General features: G+C 43.4%; 1 protein-coding gene across 2 annotated transcripts in view; it reads left to right on the top strand.

Annotated features, from left to right (window-relative positions):
• The window catches only part of LOC126249708 (protein Wnt-16-like), an 879813-nt gene that overhangs the window by 437352 nt on the left and 420687 nt on the right, over nucleotides 1–21774 (top strand). For both annotated transcript variants that reach the window (XM_049951388.1, XM_049951387.1), the window contains exon 2: nucleotides 13930–14219. In XM_049951388.1, the coding sequence (XP_049807345.1) occupies nucleotides 13930–14219 (290 nt within the window). The remainder of the gene's footprint in view (nucleotides 1–13929; nucleotides 14220–21774) is intronic.

The following is a 21774-nucleotide window of genomic DNA, read 5'->3' as shown; positions in this document are numbered from 1 at the left end:
AGAATAGCAATAATTAGCATAACAAAGTAAGACAAAGCAAAGATGATGTTCTTTACAGGAAATGCTCAATATGTCCACCATCATTCCTCAACAATAGCTGTAGTCGAGAAATAATGTTGTGAACAGCACTGTAAGGCATGTCCGGAGTTATGGTGAGGCATTGGCTTCGGATGTTGTCTTTCAGCATCCCTGGAGATGTTGGTCGACCACGATACACTTGCGACTTCAGGTAACCCCAAAGCCAATAATCGCACGGACTGAGGTCTGGGGTCCTTGGTGGCCAAGCATGACGAAAGTGGCGGCTGAGCACACGATCATCACCAAACAACGCGCGCAAGAGATCATTCACGCGTCTAGCAATATGGGGTGGAGCGCCATCGTGAATAAACATCGTACGTTCCAGTAGGTGTTTATCACTCAGGCTGGGGATGATGCGATTCTGTAACACACCGGCGTACCTCTCTCCCGTCACGGTAGCAGTTACAAAACCAGAATCACGCATTTCCTCGAAAAAAAAGGCCCGATAACGGTAGATGTGGTAAATCCAACCCATATCGTGACTTTCACATTGTGCAGTGCAGTTTCCACGACAGTTCAAGCATTTTCGGTAGCCCAAATTCTACAGTTGTGGGCGTTGACACACTCTTGGTGCGTGAAATGAGCTTCGTCGGTCCACAACACGTTACTCAACCAATCGTCATCTTCCGCCATCTTTTGATAAGCCCACACCGCAAATGCCCTCTGCTTCACTAAATCGCCAGGTAACAGTTCATGATGCCGATGGATTTTGTACGGATAGCGTCGGAGGGTACGCCTCAGTGCTAACCAAACAGTAGTGTATGGAATGCCGGTGCGACGTGCGACTGCACGAGCGCTGACTTCCCCGTGCATAGACGAACCCGCTACTGTCTCCATTTCTTCCTGAACTGTCTCAGCAGCATTACGCCTTGTGCTCGGTCGGCCACTACGGGATCTATCGTCTAAACAACCCGTGGCTTCGAACTTCGAAATCATTCTCGCCACAGCTGCGTTTGTCAACGGATTTTTATCCGTTCGAATCCCCTTCCTATGGCGATAGGATCGTAACGCTGCAGTAGCACATTCCCCATTCTGATAAAACAGCTTCACTAAAAGCGCCTTTTCAGGTAACTTCAACATGCTGCGACTGTTGGCGCATCTGATTCTCTCTCTCTCATTACAGATCCTTTTAAACACGATTGTCATGCGCAGTCACTGACGTTTTACTGTCTAGTGCCATCTGTCGGACATATTGTGAACTTCGTTTTTTTTTTTTTGTTCTAATAAAACTCCATGTCATTCCAAGCATGTGTGTCAATTTTTACCTCTCTATCTACATTATTCCGTGTGTTTATGAGGTTTTCAAATTTATACTGACTTTTTGATCACCCGGTATGTTATCTTTGTTATCGTTTTTTATGTTCTTTAATATTACGTGCATGTTTTTAAGTGTAACTTTTCGCCCGTTGTCTAGAGGCCATATTCAGTGGAGAACATCGTAATTCTAATGCCAAACTTTATCAGTCTCATGGCTTTATTGATATAAAAACCACAGAAATGATTCATAAACCAGTGGGTAAATACAAGTCTACAGTAAACTGCGTCCGAACAGGCCGCCGTGTCATCCTCAACTCATAGGTGTCACTGGATGCAGGCACAGAGGGGCATGTTCTCAGCACACAACACTCTCGATCGTTGTTAGCTTATTAGACCAGAAATATAAGTATAAATAACTCTATATGATAGTATTATGTTTATCTCCAAGCATACATTACTAAGCTCATGACTTTTGCTCTCATGTAGTCTTTCCCTATCATTAGTGGAGGAGTTATTTTATTTACATCAGATATTGAAAGTGATGGAGTTTTTCCCGTCGAATATTTTATTTAACTGGTTATCGAATTATTTGCCATGTTTATGTGTTCATTCTGCACAAATTTTCTGCAACAGCTCTTGCTCCGATCGTCATGTAACTACTGATGACTTCATTAATTGGTAGTCACATGAGACGACACCAACTCCTGTGGCCAAAATGTTGTGCAGAATCCATGACACAATCCAGCAGAATATCCAAGGCGAACTCTTCAAAGACCTATATTTTCGTATTTACACACACAGCCTGATCAGCCAGCCACATTTACACAATGTGTTATCTTACATCATACGATTGAATTTCTCTTTAATGTACAAAATATTAGATCTGACAGGAAACATGTATTGAATTTTTATGGTATACTGTTTTTAACTTCATTCGTGTCATTAATTTTTTAATATAGGCGCTAAAGCCCTGACTGTCACGTTCCGAAACCAATATATCACCATACCAGCACCATCACGATAACCATCACAGCCATCATCACCATCAGCATCTTCATCTTCACCTTCAGCATCATCTTCACCTTCACTTTCATCATCTTCGTCATCATCTGCACAGCGCTCAGCGATTTCTTTCCAACTTTTGTTTCTTGGTGACTCCGGACTCCGCCCCAGCTGTGGATTAAGCCTAAGCAACTTCCACAAATAACACTGTGATGCATTGTCACTAGCCGGACGGGGTGGCCCAGCGGTTCTAGGCGCTACAGTCTGGAACCACGCGACCGCTACGGTCGCAGGTTCGAATCCTGCCTCGGGCATGGATGTGTGTGATGTCCTTAGTTAGGTTTAAGTAGTTCTAAAGTTCTAAGGGACTGATGACCTTAGAAGTTAAGTCCCATAGTGCTCAGAGCCACTTGAACCATTGTCACTAACTGTGTTTGCTATAGGTACTTTCTAGTCTTCAGTGTTTTTAGTCCCTATGCTGATTTTGCACATGACAGTGACGTAAGAAAAAGGTCGGTCGTATTTATTTCATTTCACTAACAACTCTGTTCCAAATAACTTATTAAGATCGATAAGTTTGTAACATACTCTATTAAGTTATCTTTTCCAATTATATAAACCGTGTCGCCCGGTCTGCGAGAAGCATGCTCCCTTTCCTCGTAGAACTACTAAATAGAGCTGACAGACAGCTTCTTAAGGTCGTGGTAGAAGAAGAACCCTCGAGTGCGAGAATTACATGTCTACCTCTAGTGCATAGTTGGAAAACCATTCTACATAACCTAAAAATGCCACAGAACCTGATGGGAACGGAATACGCTACTGACTTATTGTGCCAGGAGAGCACTCACTGTTTTTCACGCAATTCAACTAAATAAAATTTAAGCTCGTTTAAAGGGGTATAGTGATCAATATACTCAATTGCTTTAAACGGACAGCAAAAATGTTCCAGTGGTTATTTTCTTGTTTAAGGCGAATAATATTTGGTGTACGCAAAAATGTAATTCTCTGTCGAGAAATACGTCTGGAATCCAACCTGTGTACACTAAATCCATAAGGCTTCATTACTCTTGTGAATATTACTTTCCGAATATTTTGGTGAATGATGTCGGTAAGAAAATTAGACTGTAATTAAAATTTTCCTGTAAAGTTTCTTATGAAAATGTTTGACAATGACACAAGTAATTCGTCTGCAAACAATTTCCGGGCTAGTGATGTATTATATATAGCACAAGGAAAAGGATTTGTAAGTTACAAGTTTCCCTCTTTCTTATGTTTTAAGGTACATGTACGTAATTCGGCCTTAGGTTTTGTGAACTTTTATAATTTTTGCAGTTACAGAAAAGGATGATGTTGTGGCTTCTGTACATTTCCTTTTTTCATGCAACGATATTTTCCATATATCCCTCTACCGGGACCCTATTTTGAACTTCCCGCGTAGTGCTATTTCACGACACAAGGAAGTCAGCCACACCAGAATCGAAACCACGCGCCGTTAACGATCTAACTTAGGAGTGAGAGGGGTTATTTCTGAGACACTCATAAGTGGAGTTTGTGTATTTATGCATAGTACACAAACGTAAAATCTGCTAAGACGAAAACAGTTACTGAAATCGAGTTCAATAGTGCGACAATACTGTGACTGCAATTACAGATCTATGGAACGGTACACCCCAGACATATGGAATGTCACAAAGTCGTCTTCATGAAAACATGCCAGTTTTTACATGTTTTCATTTTCAAGCTTAAACACATGTATTGGTAAATAACAATACAGAAACAGATGTAATGTTTTAGAACATGTGTATCTGATCTATAGCCCAGATGACACAAAGAAAGCGTAAACTGCAATTTTTATACCTTCGGGGCTAAATTACTGAAACAATTAGGAGTTACGAAGGCTATATTGGTCGACAGAAACTAAGTTTTAGAGTCTCATGAAAATGCTGCCCCTGACTGGGAAGCAGAATACAAGTTAATTAACTCGAATATGATACTTCTTCGAATTTACAATTGTCGCTCTACCCGATTAATTTTTTCCATCCAGACCGTCGATTGTACATAAATCTCATGAACTTCAGGTTTCTCAAACGGTAAATAATAACTACGTAAGATAGTTATGGTAGATGTTGTTGAAATAACCATCAGAGGTCGCACTGCACTACAGAAATCAAAGAAAAGCTGTATTACGATGGCAGCATGGCGACTCTCTTCACTGAAACCCGTACGTCACTTCACTCCCTATATTCTCTTTTTACGACGCACATTTATCATCAAATTTTGGCTACTTCTTTGTTAGTAAATAGGACACTTGACTCGCATTCGGGAGGGCGGCGGTTCAAACCCGCGTCCGGCCACCCGGATTTAAGTTTTCCGAGATTTACCTAAATCGCTCGAGGCAATATAGGGGAAGGTTCCTCTGAAAGGGAACGGCCGGTTTCCTATCCCATCCTTAACACATTCCGTGCTTATGCTCCGTCTCTACTCTAATGACCTCGATGTCGACGGGACGTTAAACCCAATCTTCTTTTCTTCCTTCATTTGTTAATATAAGAAATTGGTAAATACTACGAAATCCGAGAATTACAGTACACATAATCACTAATCACCTGCAGTTGCTTTGCATGTTTTAACATTTTTGCATCTAATATGAATCTTCTGATCACAAAGTTTCATAAAAACTGTACTCTTGCTTACCCGCTCGTCGGCAGCTCCTACGCATTATGTCGGCGGTGCCATTTAAGCAAGAGGCTCGTCACTCTCCACAAGCATATCCACTTCCTCAGAGCCTGTTTTTGTCGTAAACATTACCTAACCTCTTAGCCATCCTTGATAAAATCCAGGAACTTACTGTAACCGCCATTTCTGTGAACGTGAAGAAGGATCTTGCAGATGGCAATAATATTCTGTTGGTGTGTGAGGACTGATCGGTCTGACTTTTATGACCCCCCACCTAAGAGCATATTGGTGATACTCATTACTGCTGCATCTCGTCGTGGATAGATATTCGAAGTACTTAGTACTCGTCCGTGGCCGAAGACGGAGATAAGTGGCACCAGATTACACGCAACGGCTACGAGCTGTTTTACGATACAAGAAGGTTTCTGAGACCTGAGCAAGCGCTAGATAACACCGAGAAAGAATTCGTGCATTCAGTAACATCCTTAGATCTAAGAACCTTTCGATAAAGGTGTACGGCCTGTATAAAACCAAATTTAGTCGACAAACTTGCTTCTGAGCCAAGGACATGGCTCGACTCAATCCCCCTAACTGCTGCAAATGCTAAAAATTCAGATATTTATGTGTGATGTCTAATCATTTCACTCATGAAGATGTTTCGGCCAAGAATCAAATCGAGTGAGTGATCGGAGATGCAGTACACTTCGATAGACTTTATGATGCAGACAAATCATTAAAATACAAGAATTCCTTACACATAGAGTGGGTGCCAATCTCTGTCTGTAAAGCATTAGAGGGTCTCATATTTCTACTGTCAGGTTGCGAAGTTAATCCCTCTACTTGTAGTTTTTCGCCATTGAATATTAAGTATGATGCTAATACGATTCAAATCGTAATTATTCAAATTTTATGGCGGAAGGAATTCTGCGAACTAGCTGCTTTTTGTGCTTAAACAACGTGCAGAAGAAGTTAATGATGCAAGTGTGACCATAATTTACGGAGCCATTCTGCAACAGGGTGCAATTGCAATTCATTTCATTAATGAAGAAATGACACATGGATCCATGCCACTCAACAGTTAGCGTGTTGTTCATAAGCACAGGGCAAAACAGCTCGTTATGAAGTACTCATAAGACCCGCAAAAATATTACGCTTCAGTTCATGTATACATTTAGCTGCATACAGGTATTAATTCAAATTCTTCAATGGCATTGCACCAGAAGGTTACGCATGAAACTCGTAATGCTAATTTCGATGACGCAAAACATTCAAAAGTTTTAACGTATAAGAGTTCTACCCTATGAATATCTTGATTCTGTAGAGATATTATCGGATACCATGCTACTCAATATCACAACGTTACCAGCAAACTTAGAGACGAAACCGCGAAGAATATCAACACACGCAGTGAATGCATTTGGAATTTAACATCGAAAATTTGAGGACAGAGGCGTGGCTGCACATGGACACATATTCCTTGCTGTTGTGTGTGAACGGCTGTGGAAAGTACTCTAAGCAAACTGATTCACTTAATTACCACCAGTCTTGGTCATTAAAGAGCAGTTATATATTCATCTGCCCATCAGCTCCTGCCTCTCAGCTCCCCTTCCGACTTATTTTTACGTATGGCTTAATGTGACTGCTATAAATGTACTTTCCTAGTTCTCACTCGGTATTTTAATGATGAGGCAACCATTCACGGCGAGTAATGTAAGTGGTTAGAGTGTAACTAAGCAGTAGATGTATTTTATTTCAAACAAATAGTACTCATTTAATAATTTAGTGGGGTAATGTGGCTCATTGTGAATACCTCTAATTTTTCGTACATCTGCAGATGGCTGAAAACAATTATTCACAAAAATGGTTCAAATGGCTCTGAGCACTATGGGACTCAACTGCTGAGGTCATTAGTCCCCTAGAACTTAGAACTAGTTAAACCTAACTAACCTAAGGACATCACAAACATCCATGCCCGAGGCAGGATTCGAACCTGCGACCGTAGCGGTCTTGCGGTTCCAGACTGCAGCGCCTTTAACCGCACGGCCACTTCGGCCGGCTTATTCACACTACGGTGCAAATTTACGGATGATACAGCTAAACCAACATATTAACAACTTACTGGAAAAGAATGAAAGTAAGGGACCATGTGGCCAGAAGTATCCCAGTCGTGCACAGAAAACTTTACGTCACACGGCGTGAGATTAGCGTGTCTGTAAATGCGGCTGGCCACGCAAACCGAGGCAGTTGAAGGAACGGGAAAGGACAGTGTGTGTCAATCGGCGAGAGGTTATGGTGCACTGTGATGGTGTTCTTCAATATAACATGGCCCAGAGCCAACATTTGAATGACGTGATAAGGGAAAGAATCATCGGGAAACTGGAAGAAGGACGACGTGCATTGAGTGCAGCTCACAGCATTCTTTCACGTGCGTTGACTGGGAGCGTTCTGGACAACTGTCACTGCTGCAGCTACAGCAGCAGATGACCGCTACATTATGCAAGAGGCAGGAAAGGACCCACGTCAAACAATGGGTGCAATTGCAACTTCAATTAGCAGCATTGCAAGACACGTAATATCACGGTCCTCAGTGTCTAGGCGACTATATGTGTGTGGTCACAGTGCTAGACGACCAGTACATCGTGTTCCGTTGACACCCGCACATCGGCGGCACCATTTTTGATGATGCCAAGAGCATAGATACTGGACGAAGGAGGAGTGGGGTGCGTCATATTTTTGGAAGAGAGCAAATTCAGTCTGAACAGTGATTGTGGACGTATCCTTCTATGGCGAGAGGTGGGAACACGTAATATACCGAGAAACGTTTTCGAATATGATCGTTTTCGTTGTCCGTTTGACATAGTTTTGGGAGGAAAAATATTGCATGGACTTACTGGCCTACAAAACTCTGAACACCGTATACTCAATGGTCACCGTCACTATGACACTGTACTCCTTCCCCATGTACGTCCTTTGAGGAGTACATTCTTCCTGACTTCACTGACAATGCGCGACCGCATAGAACAGCGCAGGTGGGGGACCTTGGGAACGAGAGGATAGTCGGCGAATGGACTGGCCTACCAGTTCCTCAGACTACAATCACATCGAGAAGGTGTAGGATGGGTTGGGGAGACCTACTGCAGCACATCCACAAGCACCAACGACCACCAAGCAGTTGTCAGCCGCACTGGTGGAGGATTGGAACACCTTATTTGCGCAATTCTTATTTTACAGAATTCATTATAGATAACTGCATCACATGCAAAGGTTTGAGGTCAGTATTAATATTGTCTGTTCGGTCATTAACACACTACTTGATCAGAAAGGCTACCAACACACTTCCCTGGGACACACCAGATGTTACTTCTTCATCTGTCGATGACTATCCATCTTCTGTACAGAGAAATCCTCGATTCAGTCTGAAATTATTTGAAGCCCCATATACTGTATAGTCGTCTTTCTTTATTACGCGTTGGTGTGGTACTGACTCACATATGTTTCAGAGGTCAGGAAACTTTGCATTTCTCAGGCTATCTTAACCCTTTCACTACCACGGGGACCTATTTGTCCCACTATAGATTAACAGAGAACCAGTGGAGATCTGCTGCATGTTATTACTATGTATCAGAGTCACACTGGTAAACCAAAACCTGATTATGTTTGGCAGAATTATTATAATTACGACTTGCACCTGTAGTTTGTGTATCTTCAAGTTTCGCTGTTAACCCTCTGCTCCTCTCCCCACCGTATTGTCGCATCGGATTTGACTGCGCCAGCAGATAGTCAACCCAATGAACAGAGTTGCAAAGCGGGCTGCTGTGGCGCCTTCCCGAGAATTACGTATCAATAAACTGCACGCACGTTTGGCGTTTGCCGCTTCAAACATTCCCATGTTGACCACCTGTAATATGAGGTATAAACCTGGAGAGATGCTCTATTCACTCATGTATGTCTGTTTTCTGTATGTCTTTTATTTTTTTCACAGTCGTCGTCCGAAACATTGCAGGTTCTTATGAACATGTCATTACGTCCCACCCCTCCCCGCAATGGAAAACAAAACGGCCCAAAAAGTTTCATTTTTTAAATTTTGAAAGTGGTATTAATTAAAGTAAACGTACGTTAATGTCTTTCACTTCGAAAAAAATTGGTAGTGAAAGGATTAATCCATTTGTAAGGAGTGCTGTGTGATATATTTTTCACTTCCACTACAGATCTGCCATTCTAGAGCGAACTGCAGTACAATATGGATGACCTTATTTTCATTATATATTTTTATGTTATAGCAGAACATGGATTTCTACTTACACATACACCGATGTATCAAAACATTATGACTACCAGTTTAATAGCTTTCTTTCTCTCTTTGGAATGAAATACATCACTGATTCCGCGTATTTGGAATGCTACAGATCGTTTATAGGTTTGTGGAGGTATGTGACATTAAATGTCTACGCACAGTTCGTGCAATTCGCGTAATTTGCGTTCCGGTGATGGCTTCCAATAGCGACCCAGATTGGGTTTCATAGGATTTACATCAGGCGAACTTGGTCGCCGAATATCAACGTGAGTTCACTATAACGCTCCTCAAACCACTGTACCGCGGTTCTGGCTCCAAGACACAGACAGCTTCAATATGACATCAAGCATGAAGGAATGCAGATGGTTCGCATCTGTCGGCATGTCTTCTATTACTACCACAGGTCCCATGCAAGCGCAGGAGAATGTCTTCCATAGCATAATACTGTTCCCACGCCATTGTTCGTTGCGCGCTGCACGTTTCGAGCAGCAGTTCACCTCGATGATGGCGTTTGATGAGATGACCATCGACCTAGCGTAGCAAAAATGTGATTCATCAGAAGAGCTGACACGTTTTCATTAATCGACAGTCAAATCCCGATGATGCCGTGAACACTGCATCGTAATTGACGATGTCGTTGGGTTCAAATGGTTCAAATGGCTCTGAGCACTATGGGACTTAACTTCTAAGGTCATCAGTCCCCTAGAACTTAGAACTACTTAAACCTAACTAACCTAAGGACATCACACACATCCATGCCCGAGGCAGGATGCGAACCTGCGACCGTAGCGGCCACGCGGTTCCAGACTGTAGCGTCTTTAACCGCTTGGCCACAGCGGCCGGCTGTCGTTGAGTCAACACGGGAGTGCGTAGGGGTGATTTACTGAGGAGCTCTATGTTCAACAAAGTACGATGAACAGTGTAATCCGAAACACTTGGGTGTGCACCAGAACTGTGCTCTTCCGACTGAGATGCCACAGATCACCATCTATCCTACTTTAAAGGGCAGACAAGCCTCCGAACCCCAGGTTCTCTGAATAGTCGTGGACGTCCAACCATTTAGCGCCTAGTGGTAGTTTCCCTATTCTCATACCTCTTTCGTAGATGCTCACACCGGTAGCACGTGAACATTTGACCAGCTTCGCTATTTTCGAGATACTCGTTCACAGGTTCTGCGTAATAATAATCTGCCCTTTTTTCATAGTCGCTAATATCAATGAATTTCCCCACTCGAAGCCCATATCTTCGCTAGCGTGATCCCTCGTCCGTGTCTGCTCCGCTTACATACCAGGTGATCAAAAAGTCAGTATAAATTTGAGAACTGAATAAATCACGGAATAATGTAGATAGAGAGATACAAATTGACACACATGCTTGGAATAACATGGGGTTTTATTAGAACCAAAAAAATACAAAAGTTCAAAAAATGTCCGACAGGTGGCGCTTCATCTGATCAGAATAGCAATAATTAGCATAACAAAGTAAGACAAAGCAAAGATGATGTTCTTTACAGGAAATGCTCAATATGTCCATCATCATTCCTCAACAATAGCTGTAGTCGAGGAATAATGTTGTGAACAGCACTGTAAAGCATGTCCGGAGTTATGGTGAGGCATTGGCTTCGGATGTTGTCTTTCAGCATCCCTGGAGCCCGCATCTCGTGGTCGTGCGGTAGCGTTCTCGCTTCCCACTCCCGGGTTCGATTCCCGGCGCGGTCAGGGATTTTCTCTGCCTCGTGTTGGCTGGGTGTTGTGTGATGTCCTTAGGTTAGTTAGGTTTAAGTGGTTCTAGGTTCTAGGGGACTGATGACCATAGATGTTAAGTCCCATAGTGCTCAGAGCCATTTCAACCATTTTGAAACATCCCTGATGATGTCGGTCGATCACGATACACTTGCGACTTCAGGTAACCCCAAATCGCACGGACTGAGGTCTGGGGACCTTGGTGGCCAAGCATGACGAAAGTGGCGGCTGAGCACACGATCATCACCAAACAACGCGCGCAAGAGATCTTTCACGCGTCTAGCAATATGGGGTGGAGCGCCATCGTGAATAAACATCGTACGTTCCAGTAGGTGTTTATCACTCAGGCTGGGGATGATGCGATTCTGTAACACACCGGCGTACCTCTCACCCGTCACGGTAGCAGTTACAAAACCAGAATCACGCATTTCCTCGAAGAAAAAAGGCCCGATAACGGTAGATGTGGTAAATCCAACCCATGCTGTGACTTTCTCGTCTTGCAATGGAGTTTCCACGAAAGTTCTAGGATTTTCGGTAGCCCAAATTCTGCAGTTGTGGGTGTTGACAGACCCTCGGAGAGTGGAATGAGCTTCGTCGGTCCACAACACGTTACTCAACCCATCGTCACCTTCCGCCATCTTTTGAAAAGCCCACACTGCAAATGCCCTCTGCTTCACTAAATCGCCAGGTAACAGTTCATGATGCCGAGGGAGGGTACGCCTCAGTGCCAACCAAACAGTAGTGTGTGGAATGCCGGTGCGACGTGTGACTGCACGATCGCTGACTTCCCCGTGCATAGACGAACCCGCTACATTTCTTCCTGAACTGTCTCAGCAGCAATACGCCTTGTGCTTGGTCGGCCACTACGGGGTCTATCGTCTAAACAACCCGTGGCTTCGAACTTCGAAATCATTCTTGCCACAGCTGCATTTGTCAACGGACCTTTACCTGTTCGAATCCCCTTCCTATGGCGATAGGATCGTAACGTTGCAGTAGCACATTCCCCATTCTGATAAAACAGCTTCACTAAAAGCGCCTTTTGCCGGCCGGAGTGGCCGAGCGATTCTAGGCACTACAGTCTGGAACCGCGCGACCAATACGGTCGCAGGTTCGAATCCTGCCTCGGGCATGGATGTGTGTGATGTCCTTAGGTTAGTTAGGTTTATGTAGTTCTAATTTCTACGGGACTGATGACGTCAGCAGTTAAGTCCCATAGTGCTCAGAGCCATTTGAACCATTTAAAAGCGCCTTTTCAGGTGTCAACATGCTGCGACTGCTGGCGCATCTGATTCTCTCTCTCATTACAGCTCCTTTTATATACGATTGTCATGCGCAGTCACTGACGTTTTGCTGTCCAGCGCCATCTGTCGGACTTTTGTGAACTTCTTTTTTTTTTTTGTTCTAATAAAACCCCATGTCATTCCAAGCATGTGTGTCAATTTTTACCTCTCCATCTACATTATTCCGTGGTTTATTAAGTTTTCAATTTTACACTGACTTTTTGATCACCCCGTACTTTTGTTATTGCGTCATGTGCCCACAACGCCACCAGGCGGCATCCAGAGTCGCGCTGGGCAGTGGTCATAATGTTTTGGCTTGTCAATGTGTATTGTGTAGATGGACTGACATACATTTAACATCGTTGGCAACTGTATTTTGACTGTGGATGTATATTTGCTGCATTAAGGTGGTAATAAATTTGTAATGATAATAACGTGACACTTTTGCAGCTACGGTGTCATATGTTTACAAAATATAAGGGCTTTATGTTCACAGCAATCGCAGATGCCATTAATGTACAGCTGTTTTTTGGACAGACGTTTCTCATTTGACGTGAATGCTTTCGTTAACTTCCAATTTCGATAAGTTTTCGTAAATTATGACATTCTCGTAGGTGTTGTAATGACGTTCTGACATATGTTTCCAGACTATGTATATGAGCAACGATGTTAAGGTTTTATTTTGGTATGCGTCATCTTTGGCTGTGCTCTACGCTTTGAATTTATCCGATTACTTTTTGAGTATATCAATATTTTTTTAAAAACAGTATTGATGTTTAAACTTTGTCTGTCTTGTGGTTGGTTTCTTATAAGTATAAGAATTTCAAGTTCCTCGAGAATGTTGATGATAGGAACTTTCGGATTTTTTTGAAGTACCTGCAATGCTTTTTCAATAGTATATACCGTGTGTTGAACGGTATTTTAAGCGGAGAAAAACTTATTTGATGGTTATCGCTACTTCGAATGTGTTCTTTAAACCTTGACAGAAAGTTTCTTCCTGTCCGCCCTATGTAGAAATAATTACAGCTGTTGCATGTGATTCTGTATAAACCAGGGCTAGCTTAGATCACTTGTTTTGTATTACCTGATCATAATTGCAGTTCTAGGTTGTTAGTGGTCTGAATAATGCGATAATTTTGTCCAAGACTGGACCTTTATAAGCACTTGGAACGTATTTTGTTTTCTTTCTAGATATTGTTTCTTTGATTGGTAGTATTTCGCTGTGCACTCTGTAGAAATTCGGTGTCATGTATTTATTGTACAATTTAGTGACGATATTAGGGACAAATTGTTTTTGTGCTCTGTGTTGGACTGTGTACATCTCTTTCTGAATTTTCGGTGATTCTAGTGGTAGATTTGGCAGTCTGTTAAGATGCGGCAAAAATATGCGAGTATTTGTGACATTGGGTGACAGGAGTTAGCATTTATTATGCAGTCCGTGGAGGTATGCTTTTAAAATGGTCGAATTTGTGTTAGCCATCCTTTTTGCTGATGTCATATGAGCTCGACCAATGGCGGAAAACAAATGATATCAGTATGTTTAGAGAAAAGCTTGAAAATTCTTTCTGGAAACGAGACGAGTCTAGCGGGTGGTGCGCAGGTACCTCGGCGTGGTGGGCGTGACGCCGACGCCGGGCCCGGCGCAGCCGTCTGCGGGGGAGGTGCAGGCGGACAGCCCGCTGACGGAGGCGCGCGCGCTCTGCTCGTCGCTGCCCGGGCTGGTGCAGCAGCAGGTGGCCGAGTGCGTGGACAAGCCGGGCGCCATACACTCCGTGTCCGACGGCGCGCGCCGCGGTATCCAGGAGTGCCAGTACCAGTTCCGCAACGAGCGCTGGAACTGCACCACCAAGAACGACGAGCAGAGCGTCTTCGGCAACATCCTCAAGAGAGGTACGACTCTCCTTCTTACTGCACAAGTATCTCCTGCACTTTTGTATGCTTTGACATCACAATAACGATTTTCAGAGCGATGTCCGAAGATTTTGTTGTGCATGGTGTATTCAAATAATTAGTCTTTATTATTAAAACTGAATAGTGCCAATGATAGGTGTTAGATGGATCATGCTCAATGTACATTCTCAGATCAAAAGTATCTGGATACCTATCAGTAGACACTAATGTGGGGCGTGTTCACACTTGACGTATATGACGACGTGAACTCTACAAGGTGACACTTTCAGTGAGGTGTCCGAATGTTTGTGGAGGAATAGCAGCCCACTATTCCTCAAGAGCCAAGACTACAGGAGGTAGAGATACTGGACGCTGGTGTCTGCAGGGAAGTCGACTTTCTGACTCATCCCATTGGGCTCAGGTCGGAACTCTGTACAAGCCAGTCCATTTAAGGAATGTACTTTATGATGGGGTGTATTGTTATGCTGACACAATCATCGTCTCCGAACTGCAACGCTACTGTACACAGTACACAATGCTGTAAAATGTGTTCAATTTCTCCGCATTTAGTGTTTTCTTAAGAACAATAAATGGACCACATCCTAAACACGGAAACACACCCATGCTGTAACACCACCTCCTCCGTACTTCACTATTACAACTACGCATGATAGCAGACAACGTTCTCTAAGCCTTCGCCAAATACAGACCCATCCGTCAGACTGCCATAGGGTGTACAGTGATTCACCCCTCCAAATCAGTCGTTTCCAGCCATCCATTGTCCAGTGGTGACGCTCCTTTTACACCACCTCAAGCGTCGCTTCGCATTGACTAAAGAAATGTGTGGCATATGGCGAGCTGTTCGACCATTGTTACCCGACCTATTTAACTCCTACGCACGTTCGTTGTGCTAGCTGTTAGCACTCTGGAACACACGAGTAACGCCTTCCCTTGATTTCGGGCGATTTTTTACAACCACACTCCGCAACTCTCGATGAACCCTGTCCGTCAGTAGATGAGGTACGAATTGTCGTTTTTATCTGTGGTTGTTCCTTCGCATTTCCACTTCACAATAACTACAGAAAACAGTCGATCTGTGCACTTTTAGAAGTGTTGAAACGTACCTGGTGGATTTTTTCCTCAGCTGCCATCCAATGACTTGTCCAATTTCAAAAACATTGAGATCTCCTGACCGACACGTTCTGCTGTTACTCCTCCACTGATCCCACAGTACTCCATGCATCCTTTTATACGGGTGGGTCCGGCTCTCGTGACATATACTGCTTCATTCCGAGTCACATACGGGAATCCACATACTTTTTATCAGGCAGTGTATCATTTCTCTCATCATCGGTGGACTGTAGTTTTCTCCAGCCTCAAGATGATGGGTCAGACTTTCCTTAATCCTAGTAATTTGGTTGCGGTTGTGGCCTTCTAGGTTTGTGTGACTTTCGCATGACATCAACTGTGTCCCAGCAGCTCTGAAAATAAACTGTTATAAAGTGTCAGGAATCACCTACTAAGAGAGGTAGGTGTTCTACTAGTATAGAACAACATCGACTGAGGTGCTGTTGCTAATATTAGGCTTACTAGCTCTAGACCTATCCATAAGAAAGAGAAGTGAACAATATTGGCACAAAAGCCGTATCGAATAAGGAAATTAGGGCATGCGTTGATAGGGAATGGAAAGATATCTGGGACATGACATAAACAAGGAGGAGAACCTATCAGATACTTTCTAACATAAAAGAAAGAACAAGAATTACGTACTTGTTTTCGACGAAGTGAGCTATACGCTACCTGTAGAGACACGGTCTGTATCCCAACTACTTACTGAAAATGCAACAGTGCACCACAGGCACTTATGAATGTGGAACAATCGACACCGCGGATCACAATGTTGGAATGTACCATTTGAAAAAAACGTTACAGACGAAAAATGGAACGTCTCTGGCAATACAACGGTCAATATCATAATAAGGAGTGAGGAACCGTGGCATAACTGAATTCGTTGACAGCTAAAATATCAGCTTATGAACTGCAAACCTACATGGTTGAGAGACAACCAAGAGGAGGCCATAAATCATGATAACGAGACGCGCTACGGCACAATATCCACCTAAAAAACCTTCTGGAAGAAGTGAGGAGATGAGCCTCGGGGAAGACCAGGAAGAAGTTCCTGAGACCCTGACAGCCATCCCCCAATCTCTACACCTTGAATAGCATAGAATAGCAGCGCAGCCCTTGTTGATCCTGAGTTGCACCTCAGTGTGCCGGGAGCTAACCATCCAGACAAAGGAGAGACCCAACTTGGTTCTGATACCAAGTACAGTAGTGTAGTGTAGTGTAGTGTAGTGTGCTGTAGTGCTGTAAAGTAAGGTGTTGTACAATAGAGTAGCCCAGCATTATAAATTACAAACTTTGTAATCTATAGACGAGTAGTGTGTGCCTTCTGGAATCCAAATGAACAGACATCTATGTGCCAGATGGCCAAGTGGTAGTATGGACTTTTTTATGTGTGTTCTATGTAGATTACCCCCGCCCCCCAGTTAACCCCAGTTAAACAACATAATGCTTAGTTATTACCAGCACATTTTAAACTATGTTATAAATATTATGTGCTATGTTCAGGGCAATTTATGTGGAACATTCAGTGGTCTGTTCTTTTATATACATAACAGACTAAAAGAAAATATCAAATAAATAAATAAATCTTCTACGAGCAGGAGCATGAATTGACTAATGGGTGAGCCCAAATTCTCCTCCTGGGGCTGTACATCTGTAAGGTCTCAATGTTGGAACAATTTCGTAGAGCAGTTGGGTGTGCCTGGAGCTCGCGGTATAGAGATGAGTCGGTCGGCTGCCCTTGCGCGGTGTCTGAGTCGAATTTTGAGCACTATGTGGCGGAATTCGTGTTTTGAAGTGTTTAACTTCATGAAGTTGGGAGTTTGTTATCATTGGCGATAAACACAGTTACTTTCTAAATACGAACTACTAAATACGAACCTGTGCGCGACCGTAGAATTATTTTTAGTTCTTCTGCGATTTTCTAGGAGAGCGTTATGATTTGGGAAGCGTGGCTCAAATGGTTCAAATGGCTCTGAGCACTATGGGACTCAACTGCTGAGGTCATTAGTCCCCTAGAACTTAGAACTAGTTAAACCTAACTAACCTAAGGACATCACAAACATCCATGCCCGAGGCAGGATTCGAACCTGCGACCGTAGCGGTCTTGCGGTTCCAGACTGCAGCGCCTTTAACCGCACGGCCACTTCGGCCGGCTGGGAAGCGTGAAAATGCTCATTAGAAAGAGAGACCTTATGAGAGAGTGAAGCAATTGCCTAGCTAGATTTGGTGTTTAATGAAAAGAGCAGACTAGGCGAAGTCAATAGAAGGCAAAGAATTATATTTACTTTCGATGAAACTTGAAGACTGATGTTTGGAAATTGTAAATTTGTGGTAAGATCTTATGAGACCAAACTGCTGGGGTCATCGGTCCCTAAGCTTACACACTACTTAATCTAACTTAAACTAACTTACACTAAGGACAACACACACACCCACGCCGGAGGGAGGACTCGAACCTCCGACGGGGAGAGCGGCGCGAACCGTGACAAGGCGCCAAAGACCGCACGGATATCACGCGCGGCGAAGTGTGATGTTTTTCATGCGCTTTTCGACCAGCTGACTGAGTTTTATTCCTGTTTCGTCACTATGCAGACTGTCGGTGCAAGTTGCTGGGAACCACTTGAAAGCGGTCTACCGGCTATTAGCGATGTACCTTACACAATACAACGGGCGGATCGCAGAGTCTCTCTGAAAGTAGTTGGTTTGCTAAAGGGAATATGTTAGTGTTATTGGAGTAGTCCTCATTTTAACTGTGTCTCGCGGGTCAAAGTGAAGCCCCCGCCTCTTACTTAACACGCTCACGCCGGCGTGCACCACCGGTGGCTTACGCTACTCCCAACCATCGGACTGGGTGTACCACCAGCGGTTGACGCAGGACTCTACGAATTATGCTACCAGAAATATAATAACGTGTGCTGTATTACCGATCAGCCAGGCGCAACAAACAGCTCAGGCGTTAGGATACAACCTCCGTCCCGCAGCGCGAAACAGGAAAAGCAGCGCCGTCGGACGGAGGAAAGTATGAATATGCGCGCCACCCCACAGTGAGAAACGCAGTTCCTGAGCGCCAACGTCAAAGTATTAGACTGATTTTAATAGCGTATTAATGCTTAGAATTTACCTGCTGAGAATTTATCCGCCAATAAACTTTCCCGAGTATATCTATGAAGCGGTACGTCGTCTAAATTGTCTCGAGTGTTGTACATAGAATGAATGCAGACCGCGGCCAGGGGTAGTACTTCGCTCGAAGACCCTGAAGTTCCGGGGTCGAGACTCAATGAACATTATATTCTCTTCTTAAACTCCATAAGGATGGGTGACAAAAATTTACCAAACGAACCCAGAAGGTCTTCCCATTCGTTTGACTACGCCACATATTCGCCGTGATGAACCTCCAAAAGAATTAGTTCATGATTTACAGCGAATGCATTAACCTTAAATAGTTTAATTCCGCGTCATTATACCTCATTAGGCTGTATTTACCTGTATGTGCTACGACTGCTAACCATTCCTCTAACAAGAGTTTTGAATAATTCACCTCTGAAGTAAAGATCAAGCATCCCGTGATTTTTAAATTAATGAATACTATTTTCCCAGAGTTCTAATCTAGTTGAAGCTTGAAGCTTAGTCACTGTTCTGAGGATTCGGCAGCGTTATGCAAGTCTATAGTCGTCATTATAAACCAAATAGCGTAGTACTTACGTATCAAGTTTTCACAAGTGGTTCATAGTGGAACGGATTTCAATGTTTCTTATGTCTGTCTAAAATGTCATTGTGATCAGTGGCATTTTGCTCTTGCAGGATACCGCTTGGTGGATTGTGTGGAATGGATTGTATGACTGACCTGAATAATGTTACAGTCACCACATATAATCACTTGGAAAGATTGAGACATCGCTCCCGTACGTACGTAATTCTATTTCAGAGTGGCTCCATGTGTGATATTAAAACTTCATTTTTGACTATTCAGCACTTCCATGCCTGGTAACTCATGCTGCATGGCATTACCGTTAACATGTCGAGAACCATTCAATTTCATTCCGAATCTCAGTATTCAGTAGTGGAACTGATAGAATTGAAGTGAAACTGCTTGTAGGGCGAAAGCGGCTACCTAAGTGGTATAATGCAACATTATTAAACATACGATTAATGAACAACTACAGATAGTTTCAATACTCCAGTAGCTGTTCTATGAACACAGGTTTCATTCATGCCATAGTTCTGTTGGCGAACTTCAGGCAGCGGAACATCAGGAATTGTCATATTTAGGGAACATAGAGCGCTCTCATAACGTCCTGTTTTAAGATCTACCTCGAAATAAGCTGTTCTCAAAGTACTCTTTAATTAGCATAGTTTACCAAGTAAAAATTGTCAGATTTCCCAAAAAGACTGGGATTGCGCCAACTACGTTAATATTCATACCTGAACTGGTCACTCGCACCGTCACGCATGTCCTGAAGATTCTTTTGTATAGAATCCTTGTATCTTTACAAAGAAGTACTTAGCTTCAGTCCTATGCAGGATATTTAAGGAAAATCTGTAATATCCGTATTACAAAACGGAGCATATATCGCTCAGTGAGAGAAAAATTTTTTTTGTGGTAAAGTCTTATGGGACCAACCTGCTGAGGTCATCGGTCCCTAAGCTTACGCACTACTTAATCTAGCTTAAACTAACTTAAGCTAAGGACAACAGCACACCCATACCCAAGGGAAGACTCGAGCCTCCGACGGGGAGAGCCGCACGGACCGTGATAAGGCGCCGCAAACCGCACGGCTACCCCTCGCGACAATGAGAGAACCGTCATCACAGTAGTTCGACGATATTTTAAAATTCTCAAGAGTGGAACACGTTTTAAGCTTAAAATTTTGGTTCGCCTGCAATAATGCGTTGTAATTCTCACAACATTTTAAAGGAATTTAATTTCTGATGTTAAGTCCAATAGTACTCGGAGCCATTTGAACCATTTTTGAACAAAATCGTGGAAAGCTGAATGTAAGAGATATGCATTATCTGGCCGCTGGGAAATCGCTCTGGCCGCGGCAGGCTGGACATCTGAGATAACATAGCGTGAAAGATGTATGTGCCGCCAGCGCGATGGGTGCCTAGCGAACTACTTACTTGTGGCAAGGAAACCGCTCACTCAGGTCTTTCCTGGTCGCCGCATAGGACGTTATATCGTTATCAAATGGCGTGCACTTACGCTTCATTTGACTCCACTGGTCTTTTTCTAGGGTAAACTCTGAGAGAAAGTCTATACACAGGTTTGACGACCCAACAGAATTTGAAATATCGCATTGTTACAGAAGTGCTATGACATCTTAGAAATCTCTTCAGTCTGTACAGAAGTCTTTGCACTAGCGACTGCAGACGTGTAGTTTACTAGAGGGTGAACATTTCGAATTCTTGATGACATTAATGGAACCCATGAAAAAAGTGTTTATATTCACATTCTGTTGCAATTTCCTTTTGGTTATAGCTTCTGATGTAATTTTGCAACGTGCGTGAGGTGTTCAATAAGTAACGCAAAACACTCTATTCATAACCAGTATCAGTCGAAATAATGCAGAATTTACTGTGAGACATCGTGGAATATTTTTGCTTCGGTCCCTATAGTTTCATGAAGTTCCGACTGGTAGGGGCGCTTTACGCAGCCTTCAAAAGTGCCGTCTGTAACGTAGGTACATCCCAAGGAGCAGTTGTCACTGAGTTTGTTTTTGAGGAAAACCAGAGCTTCGTAGATATTCATAGGGGCTTGCAGATTGTCTACTGAGATCTGGCAGTGAACAAAAGCACGGTGAGTCGTTGTGCGTAGCGTCTGTCACTATCACAATAAGGTCGCGCAAACTTGTCCGTTCTCCCACGTGGCGGCCCGCCGCAAACACCTGTGCCTCTCCTGCAGTGCTGGAACTAGCGGGCACTCTTATTCGAGATGATCGACGGATCACAAATAAACACTTCGCTGTACAGCTGGTCGTCTCTTTTGATAGTGCCACCAGTTGGGTTACTGAAAGATGTGTGCCCGCAGAGTTCCTCAGCACCTAACAGGAGACTATAAAGAGCAACGAAGGACTATCTGTGCGGAACTGCATGCACTTTACGAGGCTTATCGCCACAATTTTTTGTCGTACACCGTTACAGGCTATGAAAATTTACTTCGATAGGGTAACAAAACGGCAATCTATGGAGTGGCGTGACACTAACTCTCCTCGGAAGAAAAAGTTCAAATCTGCACCCTTAGCCGGTAAAGCCACGGGCTATTCTGTTTGATGCTGTACCTGATAGTGCAACGATCAACTCTCTTTTGTGCTACCATCAGGAAATTAAAGAAAGGAGTATAGCGTGTTCGTCGTCACAAAAATATCAACGAACTTCTGCTTCTCCGTGACAATGCGAGGCCTCACACAAATCTGCGCACCCGAGTGCA

Source organism: Schistocerca nitens, chromosome 3 (genome assembly GCF_023898315.1).
Source record: "Schistocerca nitens isolate TAMUIC-IGC-003100 chromosome 3, iqSchNite1.1, whole genome shotgun sequence".
Taxonomy (NCBI): domain Eukaryota; kingdom Metazoa; phylum Arthropoda; class Insecta; order Orthoptera; family Acrididae; genus Schistocerca; species Schistocerca nitens.
Note: the sequence above shows the minus strand (reverse complement) of the source record. Positions and strands in the feature narration are given on the sequence as shown.